The following is a 14597-nucleotide window of genomic DNA, read 5'->3' on the forward strand; positions in this document are numbered from 1 at the left end:
GAACACAGAGTCCAAACAGGCTTAAAACAAGAACTAAAAGTAGAAAACAAAAAGGACAAAATAAGAAACAAAATGTTGGTGCAAAGAAATCAATGCTTTCAATGCAGCGTTCCTGTGCCGATCTACCCCGGGATACATACTGAACAGCCAGTTCCTCTTGCAGTCTCCCACAGGAGGATTATATGTATTCATGGTGCCCTCCATTCAAATGAGACACCTTGGGGGTCTAACGTGCACCGGGGGCTACCACAGCAAAGACACACTGATCCAAAAAGACCCGTGAGGAGGTTGGGGGCCGTCAATGACTGAATGACCACCTGCGCAACATCCACATTCAGTATTGAATGCAAGATGATTACTTCCCACGGTTGTAATTTATCATCATTTGGTGCTACATGAAATGAAAAAAGCGTCACAATCTGTTTAAAGCATTTTCTCTTTACCTACAGACAATAACTTAGTAGGATAACAAGGCGAAACGCTGGTGTTTTAGGATGCGTTTTTTAAAAGACAAAATGATTTAGACGTTTTAAGGCCCTTTAAAATGGTCCAGTATAGGGCCAGGTGACTGCTTGGGCACGACTGACTCCAGCTATTTTTGCCGCTACACGTATAACACAAGAGGCCATACAAGACATACACATACGTGGAAACTGTCTGGGTTTCCTCCCGAGTCGCTATGTTTTTGCTCATATCTCAGGGTCACTCGGCGAAGGGACAAAATCCCAGGGTCACACAGTCCGGAGCGGACGCAATCGTACTCTACAGGGATCTGAAGACGTCTAAGATTCCTCATTCGTGCTTTTGGTGCTAGAACGTCAGTTGATATCCCTGCTTGAATGCAGGTTATTCAATTAAATATATCTTTACATAAATGACAAATCAAGGTGTCCACAAGGACCAGTGTTAGAGCCGTTTGGTCAACACATTTGATGGGTCGCTACATAGACTATGCATGACGGGGCATTAAATGCTTAAAAGTGGCTCAAATTCGGTGCTCCTCCAGGGTATGCCGTTTAATAGAAACACATTTACAATTACGAGAGTTAATGTGCCAAGGCCCTTAAAACCAACCAGAAAACCCACTTGGCATTGATCTATATATATATATATATATTGCGCTACATGAACTGCTCATAAATAAGTCTGCTAAATAAGATTTTAAAAACACGGAGGAACAGCCAGGTGCGCAAGACAATCCATCATCACTCGTGATTAATATGTAATGACAATCGCTAAAATAGTTCTCTGCTCCATGCTGCAATATAATATAACACAATCATATATATATATATATATATATATATATATACATACACATATATATACATACATATATACACTAACCCAGCAGGGGAAATGCCAATTTCTGTACAAAAGGCCAATCACAAAAGGGGGATTTGCGTTTTTAATCTCATTCTGGTTGAACAAAATCTATCAAATCAAACCACTTTGGTCCATCATCCATTTTCATTTGTAATGGGGATAAAAGGCATCTTTTCCTCCCGCTCTATTGTGATCCTTAATTATAGTTTCTCTTATCGTCTTTGTAACCCTCGTCCATTTACCAGCAGACTAAAACTTGCTTCTCGTAGAAACGTGTGAAGGGAAGCCAACTGCATAGCCTGCACTTAGAAACATTACATATTTGTTTATTCCTTGTGATAGCATAATGGACAACGCAAATATTCTTAAATTCATGTACAGTGTACATTTCCAGTACTACTGCCACTGGACAGTTATTCCACATATCCACTACTCTTCGTAGCTTTTAAAGTTTTTAAAGTCCAGTTCACACCCTTTTTATTAATACGATGGCCTTAGTTAAATACTTAATCCTGTCTCTACGTTATTTATGTCCATCTGAATTCAACAAAATATTCACTGCGCTGCCTACTCACCTTCAAATTATGCAAAACGATAACCCCCAGGTCCCTTTTGTCTGAGGTAGATGTCAGCAAACCACCATTAAGTATTTTATGCTTGTCAACATAAAAAACGAGGTCCAAAACATTGGTCCATTGCGCCAGTTTCCTTAAGTCATCTGTCTTATGATTGATTTCCCCACTGGGATCAATCTTGCTACACATCCTTATCACTGATATAGATATACCGTATTTGCTCGATTATAAGACGAGGTTTTTTCCAGAGCAAATTCTCTGAAAAATACCCCTCGTCTTATAATCAGGGTCGTCTTATAATCAGACCTCAAATAGGTCTGATTATGAGACTAAGATCCAGATCCCCCGCAGCGATGCAGAGGACCTGGATCCTCCTGTGTTAACCCCCCCACACACACACACTTACCGGTGCTTCTGAGTCCCCGGTGCTTAGTCCGGGCTGCGTGTAGAGCTCTACGCGATACAATCGCGTAGAGCTCTACACGCTTCCCGGACTAAGCACTGGGGACCCAGATGCAGGGGACCTGGATCCTCCTGTGTTAACCCTCGACCCAACTTATCGGTGCATCTGAGTCCCCGGTGCTTAGTCCGGGCTGCGTGTAGAGCTCTACGCGATATAATCGCGTAGAGCTCTACACGATACAATCGCGTAGAGCTCTACACGCTGCCCGGACTAAGCACTGGGGACTCAGAAGCACCGGTAAGCTGGGGGGGGGGCATAACACAGGAGGATGCAGGGGACCTGCATCCTCCTGTGTTATGCCCCCTCCAACTTACCGGTGCTTCTGAGTCCCCGGTGCTTAGTCTGGACAGCGTGTAGAGCTCTACGCGATTCGCGTGGAGCTCTACATGCTGCCCGGACTAAGCACCTGGGGCTCAGATGCAGGGGACCTGGACCCTCCTGTGTTATGCGCCCCCCCCAACTCAGAAGCACCGGTAAGTTTGGAGGAGAGAGGGGGAGTGTTAAATGGGGGGTGTAAGGCATTTCTAGAGGCAGAGTGCTCTGTGAAATGCCTTTTAACCCCTTTAATGCCACTCTGCCTCCTGAAATGCCTTAAACCTCCCTATATGCCACTCTGGCATTTAGAGGGTTAAAAGGCATATCATGGGGCACAGTGGCATATAGGGGGTATAAGGCACTTCTGGGGCAGATGTGCATAACTGGGGGCAGGTTGGAAAATAGAAGGAAATAAAACCAAAATATTTTTCTCAAGCATACCTTTTATTAAAAAAAGCGTTTAAATGAATTAACATTTACTGGTAAAACTTTTTTCCTATAGGGTCGTCTTATATTCAGGCTTTTTCTTTTTTTCCTAAATTAATATTAAGATTTGGGGGGGTCGTCTTATAATCAGGGTCATCTTATAATCGAGCAAATACGGTGTATATATATACACACACACACACATATATGTTTAGCAGAACAAGCCTTAAGACGGGAAGAGAACCATTTGGCCCATCTAGCGTGCCTTTTTTGTTCTTGCCGTAAAGACTTGAGCATTAGTAGCCTTTCCATAGGCTAGTACATGCCAGTGAGTCTAATTGGGTCCTGGTTTGTGGACTATGCAAAATCCCAAGTCACCTGCTGTTTTTTTTTTTTTTTTTTATTATTAGGGGGTAATTATATATATATACACACACACACACATATATACACACATATATACACACATATATACACACATATATACACACATATATACACACACACACATGCATGCATACACACATAGCTCCTCCTGACTTGTAAATAAGAAGCTATTTGGTCAGGCTCTTAAAATTCTCAAAAGATTTCTTCCGTCTGTTCACTTAAACACTGTTCTCTGGCTACATACAATGAATAGGAGAAAGATCCTTTGTCACCAAAGTGTCAGACACAGAAAAAATAAAAACATGAAGATCCTTCTTCCATATTTAATTGTCATTCTGCTAGCGCAATACAGCGAGTGTATTGTAAATACCGGTCCTGAAACGGTTCGGGTGGCAGTGTCTACAGTCACATACCTGTCAAACCCAAACAAAGCAATCAGGTTGTTTCAAACCATAATGCTTTCACGAGGGAAAAATACATAATTTGTCTGCTTTAACTCATTCTGGGGCAGAGCATGCGATGTTGCTTTGGAAGATCTGCGACCACATACTAATTTTAAGAAGACCCACAGGCATACGGTTTTAATGATGGACGCCGCAAGGATTTTGCCATTCATTAGCACACAGGATAACGGATAACGGACAACGGTGCCCTCTTTTTCGTGTTGGTCTCTCCTTGCGCTGCCATTTTATGCATCCTCAGACGGCTGCGGCTCGCGCGCTCCTTCACAGGGACAGTGCGTCCATCGCTTACATTATTTATGTTTTACATGTTAAAGTATGACTGAAGTTTAAAAAAAAAAAACAAAAAAAAACAACCTACCTCGGTATCACACTCTCAAGCGTGCACTAAAAGCAGATAAATATCTAATTAAATCCTGCTAAAAGCTGCATACGTGTGTTCTCATTACAGGACATCATGAGAAAAAATGTATATAATAATAATAATAATAATAATAATATAGCACCTACAGGTATTAGGTATGGTACAGTGGGCTAAGCTGCAGTCCCAGTATGGACAAGGGAACGGCGATATATGAGCTGCAATCCAGAATCACCATCAATGTCTACACCCTGCATTTCATCTTTTGCATTTACCTGCTGCTAGAAAAAAAAAATGTATGTAGAATGTGTACAATGTAATCTAACCAATTGAATTTAAACGTCCTGTTCACAATACACAGAAGCAAAGAGGAATGGACCGTTCGACCGACCCAAAATGTCTGTGCTGCAGTGATCAGGATTAGCGAGAAAGCTCCAACCTAGAAGCTCTAATGTCTTCCGCCATCAATACTGCAGAAACAAGGAGGATGCAGGCGAGAAAGAACACGAGCAAAAAAAAAAAGGCTTCACGGCTACACCGATCATCTGTTACTGGATTAACATACCAGGGTATAATAATCACAATGACAAAGAAAAATACTTTCAATAAAAAAAACAAAAAGATAAAAACCATGCATAATGCAGAATTACATGGAGTATTTATTTCAAAGCTTATTTATTTTCATATATGCCTAAAATATATATATATATAAATATATATAATACCACTATACATATAACATGATGCAAGGTCAGAGACTGTTAATCATTTATAACTAATACGAATGAAACAAAATCACCTTCTTTTGCAACATGAATATATTCAAATTAAACAGATCTATTAACCTGGTCAACTAAATGTAACCAACACACATCTGCTGCTGATTCACTTCGCTCCATTTTTGATGGCATGCAAAGGCAGCCGACGTCTAGTTTACACCAAACACTGAACTAAATATAGTCCTCACTAGACTGAAAAAATGCCGCGCTGCAAACATCGCTGTACAGAAAAAGCTCCATCGGTATCTACGGAGGAAGGTAACCCCCCAGCTACTACGGCAACCGCAGGCTCATTGGAGCTTCACACAATTAGCCTTCTGTCACCGGCCTAAGCAACCCAAAGCGGAGGATATCCCGGCACCGCAAACTTAACCCTTCTCACATATAACCATTTACACCGAAAAGATTTCCTTGTACCAACATTAAATGTAAGCGCCGTCTGAAACAACAAGTTCCATCTGATTGCAGAGGCCGCGCAGGCTTTATATTTACCGCATTTACATCGCTATTAAATTAAATATATCAACATGGGACTTGCTTTCCATCTGCCAGCCCAAAGACATCACAGGACCATTCGATGAACCCAAAGTAAGAGAGAGTGTGAGTGTGTGTGTGTGTGTGTGTGTGTGTGTGTGTGTGTGTGTGTGTGTGTGTGTGTGTGTGTGTGTGTGTGTGTGTGTGTGTGTGTGTGTGTGTGTGTGTGTGTGTACAGAAAGCAGATGCCCCATTGCACCCTGGAAACGCCGTAGGGTGTGAAAGCCTGTAAGACCAGATAAGGTAAAAACCTCAAATGGTGGGGGCCAGCATAGTGTTTCTAATGGAAACACTACACAAAAGGAACAGGACTTTAGTCTAAATTGATCTTTAAAAAAAAAATGTATTGTTGATTTGGGAATCGATTCCAAGATTGGAAGAGATGCCATTACATGACGCACAGATCGGTCCTCCAAAATACAATCAAGGACAGGGCAAATTTGTTGGTTTTATTATAATGCGGCTGTTCAGTAACCTGGAAATCAAAAGATGACCGACACTAAATATACGTTAAGAAGACCCACGGCAAAGAGTCATTCCAGTGAAATACCAGTGAAATTGGTGCAATCACCATAGCAACTAATGAAATATTTCTGCATGGTAGAACAAAAAAAATAGGAAAAAAATGGACGAAGAAAAAAAAAATAGAAATTATTCTTATCTATTCTTCAAATGACTGGTATTGTGAGGCTCTGCTAGCAGCTGATATGCCCAGACGGAATCGCTGCCAACCGTGCAACTGCTGAGCAATGAACAAGTAGTGCTTTGCTGCAATATTTCAAGGTCAAGCATTACGCAACCATTGATATTAGCAAAGACAACTAGAGAGAGGGAGAGAAGTGTCACTCCACACAGCATCACACATTGAAAATGCGCCAAGCCTCGCATACCAGCAAAAATTAACCAGTCTGCTGCCAGTCTGGAGCCGCACTATATATACATGGTATAGACACATACAAACCACACCGGACAGACTGGCTACTCGGATTTGATCCGACGTACGTTGGGGGGGGGGGGGTTAGTGCACCTTACATATATATATAAAAAACCTAAAAGCATGTTTTACTGTAATAGCTCATCACTGCGGACTTTGTTATTCCTGCCTCTGTGGTTCCTATGGGAGGAAATGCTAAAAACGCTAAATGAATACAAACAAGCTCCAAAACCTGCATTTGTTTGAAATATGTCAAGCATGCGCAGAGTATTTTAATAGAGACACCCGACAGCTTAATACTGCTAAACGTATATTAAAAATACTCAAGTTTGTTTATGCAGTTCCTGGGGAAAAAAAATACTGTTTACATCAAACGTTTCACATACTATTGTTAACATAACTGTTAAAATCTTGCCGATACAGACAAACGCACGAACACACACAGGTATTCTCACCGCAAAAGGAAATATGTTGTCTGCTCGGTTCAAGCTGTCATCTATCCAGGATTTGGGTGCAAAGGCAGAGTTGGGCCTAGCATACTTCTGCAACTGGATGTGGTTGTTTCCAAAATTCTTCTTTAAGGGCGAGATGGAATTCAGTGGGGTTATACCTCCATTTAGTCCTCTGCGGTGGTCTCTACCTTGGGATCCACCCCAGCCTCCATATCCACTTCCACCAGGGCTCCAGGATGAAGATGGTGTAGGCGATGGGCTTTGGTAGCTGCTCCATGGTGAAGGTGGCTTATTAAGATTATTAGCCAAGTGCGGGAGTTGGTTAAAAGCAGCATTTCGGTGGGTGAATGGCGGTGGGTGTGGACTGGCAGGAGACCTCCTTTGCTGTTGGTGTTGGTTATGGTGATGCTGGAAATGAGGATGATGGGGGTGATGTTGAGACATGGGTCCAATTTGCGGGGAAAAGCTACCTCCAAACCCAGGGCTCACGTGATGAGGGAAATTCTGGAACAGCAGAGCACCATTATTTGCTGAAGCAGCGGGGACACCACCCTGGTGAAAGAAACTTGCATCTTCATTAATAATTGTGGAAGAGGAAGGGGCAATAGCAGCTGACCAGTTGCTGAAACCAGTTAGAGGGGATGCGGAGGATGTTAGGGTCTGATTTGAGGACCCCAACCCTGACGCGTCTTGATAATCAAATCCTGTCAACACAGGGGATTCTATTCTTATTTTCTCCTTGCCATTTTCTGAGGAGCTGTCTGCCTGGTTTTCCTCGGATTTCACTTTCTCGGGGTCAGGTAGTATTCCCGTTTCCTGGCTTTGGCTAGGGGAAAGCTGCTGTTTTTCTAAGGACTCTTGCTGTTCCTGTTGTTGTTGTTGCTGGGATTTGGATTTCTCTGATCCCAGGATCTCATCCTGAATGTTATGGGCAGCCGGAGCAGGAAAGAGCCAAGCTGACCCAGCGTTACTGCCGTTGGCAGCTGTGTTATTTATGAAAGCAGCAGGGCTCGTGGTTGCGTTTTGATGATGGTGAGGAGGCTGCAGATGTGGATGAAACCGGACTGGAAAAGCTGACTTATTCCCAGTATTATTTTGCACCAGCACTCCAAACCCGTAATCCCCCATTACAATTTCTCAGAACCAAAATACAATTTTCGTGCTGAGGCCAAATTGTGCTTTATGAATATACCCTTCCCAAAATCTCAAATTTTTTTTTTTTTGCCTCCTTTGGCGAGGAAGGTTGGAAAGAACGGGTGGAATACACCAAAATATTCTTTGGTTTAGTAAAAAAAAAAAAAAAAAGAAAGAAAATTAGGCTATATCTTAGCCTGCCTTGTGCCTCACCCCAAGCTTCAATCCATTAGGTGCACAAAGATCAATGGGGATTTTGGGGTCATTGAGAGCCTCTTTTGCCTTCAGACTTCTTTCCTACTAATAGGGACGATACCAAATACAAGGAGCTTCAAAGAGATCTTCTCTTTCTGGATGCAGCTTGCTGTGTGTCCTCCGCCTCTCAACACTCTGGCTCGCCCATCATTTCAAAGGAAAGAGAGAGACAGAGAGAGATGAAAATAAGATGACGTCTCAATTTTTTTTTTTTTTTTTTTAACATGGCACCAAATCCTTATACACCCCACAGACACACCAAATACATAATTGTTACGTACATACGAATTTATTCTAGGAGACCAATCAACAGCTCAGCACAGAATTAGCATACGTCATCTCGACAGCTCAAGTACGAAAAAAAAAAAAAAAGGACACCGAGAAAAAAAAAAAATTACCTCATGAAGCCAGCATTTCAGTGACACCAGCTGTTTTTCTCTAGCTATACTGAGCCGGTGCGGCGTTCTCGCGCTCCCTGTGGTGTATATATATATATATATAATTATATATGTTTATATATAGAGATATATAGAGGTGCGTGGAGGATTTCCGTGTCTGAGTGTCTCCCGTCCCGCAGACTCAGTGACATTACAGCATATGGTTTGGCATGTTTGTGCGGTAGTCGCTCTGATTCCCCCGCCCCGGTCTGTCAGAGATGGAAGGTGCAGCTAGTATAATTAAAACCTGTGGGTGTACGTGAGGAGGAGAGGATCCCTGTGTCAGTGCCCGGGAGCAGGGGGGGTGTCTTGTTGCTTGGATCCCTGTATATGTATGTATCTCCTCTGGATGTGCCCGTCTTCGCCGCTCCTCCCCGTCCTTCTTGTCAGCACCGAGCACAGAGTGAAATGACAACCAGCTGGAGCAAGAGACGCTTCCGGTTCGCGTAGTCAGGAGGAGGGCGCACAGCACCGCCCATACCTCAGACCGCGCCTAATTTGGTTGCGTCAGAACACATAACCCAATAGAATGACAGTGGAGGACCCATGGAATGTGTCGTCGCAAGGAGAGTTTGCCAATAATAGCGTACATGAAAGCAAAGAAGCCGCGCCCTAGAAGGTCAAGATAGGAGGAAAATAAGAGACTCCCTGAACTCCACCTAAGAAGGTCGTGAAGGGAGAGAAACCCGTACAGCCTATTAGGCTTGTAGACACGGGTCCTGGCAGCCCCACCCCTTAAGGTCTAGGAAACAGAGCAACGTCACGCCTAAGGAGGTCATTTTAGCAGGGGGGAGGTGGTGATGGCGTCTGCTGGTTGTCACAGTTAATGCATATTTAAGATTTAGTTTGTCCTGATAGCTAAACGGAAATCTAAAAGTATATACCGTTATTTGTTATATGCGGGTTCAAATTGTATGTGCATGTATATAAAAATATTACCTGAATTTACGGTTACTCATACTTTTCAGAGAACAGCTCTGTCTGAGGTGGCAGTTCATCTCCAGCACGCCAAGCCTGCATGTTATAAATTAAATGTAGGCCAACGCAAGGGTGTAAGGTAGCGTTTATCTGTCTCAACCACCATTTTGTTTCTAAAATGTGATCTGTGCATCTGTAAGTTCCACTTCATGGTCTTTTGGTTAAGGCTCAAGTGAGTAAATGTAAGAGAGGGAAAGCTTGGTCATCTGACCTTGGCTGGGAAAGCATGAAGCCTCAAGGTTAGAGGTCTCCAGACCTTGGTCCAGTCCTGGATGCAGAGCACGATTAGTTGGTTTTGTGAGGGTTACACATGTCACGTTCTTGATGCACTTGCTGGTAAGCAGTTGTGGCACCTTGGACCCCTCCATGAACTTTTTATCTCAGCCTAAAATGCTGGGGCTTTCGTGGGAAGCATGTTTGTTTTTTGAGTGATATTTTTTGATTGCTGGATGATGACTTACACCAAAAATGCCATGATGGAGCTGGGTTCTCTATAAAGATCCTGGCATTTCTGGTGAGGTGGGAGTTGGGTAGCTCATCTTAGTGCCCCTGCAGCGTGATTTCTGCGGCCCTAAGCCTTGTGGGGAATGGCCAAAAAGATCTGGCCCTCTTGGTGTTTTGGCACGACTGCCACTGTTTCACTTTTGTATCGAAGCCCTCAGGTCAGTGGCTCCGCTGTGAAAAAACAAAAAAGTTCTGTGAGTAGTTTTTTTCATAAGGGAGCCGTGGTAGCCTTTGTGGCCTGCTCCCTCCCTCCAATGGCTCTAGCGGCCCTTTTCCTTCAGGCCTTTGAGCCCAGGAGGGAAAGAAGCGGTTGCATGTCCCTTCAGGGAGAAGATTTGGGGGATCTGGTGCCTACCAAGGCCTTTAAATATACACAGTTTTGGCACTTTTTTTACCTACTACTCCCCCCCCCCATAGTGGAGGAATGACCTCAGGGTTAAAAAAAAAATGTTGCATAGATGCAAGCATTCAAGAAGTAGGGTGAACCATTGTCACATACCCCCCCCTCAGAAAAAAACAAGCTAATAGTAGGACACAAATCCCCTATACTGTCCCTGTTTTCTAGGAGCTCTGAGAATGTTTGGTGGATATGAGTGTATTATTGTGTTCTGCAGCCCTGAATGTCACAATAATGTGTATAAAAGAGCAGAAAAGTGTTTATAAATTAAATTGTTCAAATAAAATGTATAATTCAAAATGCCTTAGTTGCATAAGTACCCGTGACAAAGTCACTACATTTGTTCTTTGTTTGCACAGGCTTTGCTGAGATTCCTGGAAAATAAACTCTGTTCTGTTGGGAATTTTATAGGAACTCATACAGAGAATGCCATTGAAGAAACATGGAGTTTAACGTGTTGTGTTAAGAATGCTTTGTGGTTTTCCAGGAACTGCCTGGTCCTGGGTAGGGAGCAGATCACCGTCTGATACTGTCACAGGTTGAATCCCAGCTTGCTTAAAGACTACTCCATCATTGACAGTCTCAGCGAGGAAGACCTCCATACCACCTCTTAGCTGATCCCTTCCACCCCAGGTGGTGTTCCTGCCATAATACCACTACACCCATGGAACCTTTTACTTTTTACTACTTTGTCTGTTGCTTGTTTAGAATATGTTATAGGATAATGTGTAAATACTTGTTGGCTGCATGCTGCAACACAGTAGAGTATCTACAAATGTATGAGTGTTTATGATGTGAAAGAGGTTGATTGTACAAATGATATGCCTGTATATACACGGTGAAGCTGCTGATGTTTGTGTTCTGTGCTAGAACTTATAAGTAAGCACAATCGAACCTGTGACAATCACACAAGAAGTCACTGTAAAGAAGTGGTAGAGGCTGGTAGTGGTGTTAATACACTGAGGGAATTTAAAAATTCATGGGATGGGTATAAATCTATCATGAATCTAAGACAAGACCAAGGACTGATTAAGATCTGAGTCTCTACATCAGGAAAACTTGGCAGACAAGATGCACCGTATTACTCTTATCTAGTGGCACATTATGTCTTTCTCTGCCCCCTATTCTTGTAACCTAAATCAAAAGTGCCCCTTTTTAGGACATCTGTAATGTTAGTAGGTAGGTTGTCAATGAGATGCATGTCTAGTATGATCATAAAAAAAAAATAATCTCTCGCAGTTCCTATACCCCTTTGTGACAGAAGATGTTTTATGCCTATCTCACAACCATGGTCCTTGGTTGTGATGGAGGACAGAATGTTGTTTATTATGAGGTTCACTGCTCCTGCAATGAACCTCATAATAATCATGATCAGCGGATAATTGGACTGTCCAATGCAAGCCCAGTCTCCTCTCTGTTAGAAGTAACCAGGATCTTAGCTGATGGACATAGACTCTGTACTTGAGTGTCATTACATGTAACGCTGTTTAAATTCCCGAACGGAAATGTAGAAGAGGCCTAGACGGTGTACTAGAGACCCTGTAAGAACCGGCTGGGCTATCTGATGTCAGCCTCTGCCGCTGATGATGGTAAAAATAATAGATAAATGAATATAGGACTCCTGTTAAAAATGGTGTTAAACTGTGCACGCGGGAAACGGAGAGACTTCTCTTCACAGTGCTTCTAGGCCATAGTGTTTATTCAACCCTGGAGGCTCATAGTTCAACAACCTTGCATTACACGGAGGCTGAATAACTCAAGTCCTTGAGCTGCAAACAGGCCAGGAATTCTGGGTATCCTTGCTTGAAAACAATGAATTTTCTAGTTTACATGCCTGTGTTCAGAGCTGGGATATCCACAAACTGTGGCCTGTTTGTAGCCCTCAAGAACATGGTTGCGGTCCTCTGCATTACACGCTACATAAGGAAGACTTTTTGTGGTGGTGGTGGTGGTGGTGGTGGTGGTAGTGATGGGTAATTTCTTTTAAACTTGCTGGACTTATTTAAAACATATCTTGTCCCAGTCTATGTACCACTTTTGCCTATGTAGTTTCCTTTCTAGCTATTATGTTTTCAATACTTACATATTGAATGCTTTGGAAAGGTATACTCTATAGTTTGCAACCAAATAAGCTATTTTATTTCTCAGCTCAACTTGTTACAAAGGGAACAAAAGCTCTTGATCGTCTAAAAGTTCATTCTCTCATTATCAATATGACTGGCATCTATTTGTCTTTGAAATATAAGAATGTGTCTCTTTGTGTTTGCAAAGTGTACTGTGAAAAGGTTATTCCTAAGTATAGAGATAACAAATGTCATTGTGAACAAGCCAAATAGGCTTGACAACCATGGTGTTTCGATTTGTAAATGTAATATACTGATCATTGATGCGTTGTGGAACCATTTCAAATATTATGGCACTTATTTATAAAGATAATGCAAATGGCAGAGACTAGATCAATCTAGAACGACTAGGTTAGTTTTAATAGCTTGCCCTTTACCAAGTCCCCAATCTTAAATTATTGCTCACTTCAGCCATTACAGACGAGAGATCTTCATCAACATCTCGTACTGATCCCACCGATATGGAAAATCCACACTGGTAACGCAAGACAAATTGTATTGTGGCCCTTTGTAACGGCAAAACCTAGCGCTATGCATATACGCTATGGAAGCTTCTATTATGCCGATAAATTAGAAACTGTGTGTCTATAGCTCTCTATCATAAACAAATAGGTGGAGGATTGCGCCATAGCCAACAGCTGAAAGCATGTTAGGTCATAATGTAATTTCTATGATGCAGCTGAATAGCATCGTAATGCATTGATATACATTTATTTCTTGGCGGTATAGATAATGTTTAGCTATCATACCTACAGGAGACTCTCTCCATGTCATCTGTCCTACACAGATAACAATCATGGACTATTTATATATAAATATATACAGTGAAAGAAAAATAATTATTCGATCCCCTGCTGATTTTGACATGATCAGTCTATAATTTTAATGGTAGGTTTGTTTGAACAGTGAGAGACAGAATAACAGCAAAAAAATCCAGAATAACGCATTTCAAATACGTTATAAATTGATTAGCATTTTACTCAGTGAAGTAAGTATTTGATCCCCTATCAATCAGCAAGATGTCTGGCTCCCGGGTGTCTTTTATACAGCTAACAAACTGAGATTAGGAGCACTCTCTTAAAGGGAATGCTCCTAATCTCAGCTTGTTACCTGTAAAAAAGACACCTGTCTACAGAAGCAATCAATCGGTCAGATTCCAAACTTCAGGTAGTATGATTCAGAAATTATAAATTTCATTGTTTTGCAGGATCATTATTTATTGATTTTATTTAAATAAGCGACAATGTTATTATTGTGTTTTCTTTTTACAATGAAACTGTTTTGAGAAGCTCATGCCATGAAAATCCACAAGGCATGGTATTAGTGCATGGATTATAGGCAGGGAGCACTGCGGTCTTAGCGAGCAGAGGCCTGATTTGATACACATACTTTATACATGGATAAATAAGCTTGCTAGCCTTTAGATTTTTCTAGGATTGCCATTTAAATATTTCTAAACAATATAATATTGTACGGAATACAGTGAAACTGGACTGTCAACTGGGTACCCATTTAATGGTGGGCTTTGGGCAAATTTGTTAATTGCAAACCATATTTCAAGTATTTTTTTTGTTGTAATTCCCTTTTTAGTTGTTTTTCTGCAGTAGTACATAGACAATAATCGTGTAACCATACATAAAATATTATACACAAGATACAAAAATACAATGCTTTTGAAAACAGTGAAAAGCTTTTAATTTTAAATATATATTACGTCTTCATACAAACAATCTTTATCCTTATTTCCAATATACTA

The 14597-nt window shown here is 41.7% G+C and overlaps 1 protein-coding gene across 2 annotated transcripts in view; it reads right to left on the reverse strand.

The window, feature by feature from the left end:
• Positions 1 to 9246, reverse strand: part of CPEB4 (cytoplasmic polyadenylation element binding protein 4) — a 33297-nt gene extending 24051 nt beyond the window's left edge. For both annotated transcript variants that reach the window (XM_053462259.1, XM_053462258.1), the window contains exons 1-2: positions 8801 to 9246; positions 7017 to 8537 (exon numbers count right to left, since the gene is read on the reverse strand). In XM_053462259.1, coding sequence (XP_053318234.1) covers positions 7017 to 8141 — 1125 coding nt within the window. In that variant the 5' untranslated portion in view covers positions 8142 to 8537; positions 8801 to 9246. The remainder of the gene's footprint in view (positions 1 to 7016; positions 8538 to 8800) is intronic.
• Between the last annotated feature and the right edge of the window lie 5351 nt (positions 9247 to 14597).

The sequence above is a fragment of the Spea bombifrons genome, chromosome 4 (assembly GCF_027358695.1).
Source record: "Spea bombifrons isolate aSpeBom1 chromosome 4, aSpeBom1.2.pri, whole genome shotgun sequence".
Taxonomy (NCBI): Eukaryota; Metazoa; Chordata; class Amphibia; order Anura; family Pelobatidae; genus Spea; species Spea bombifrons.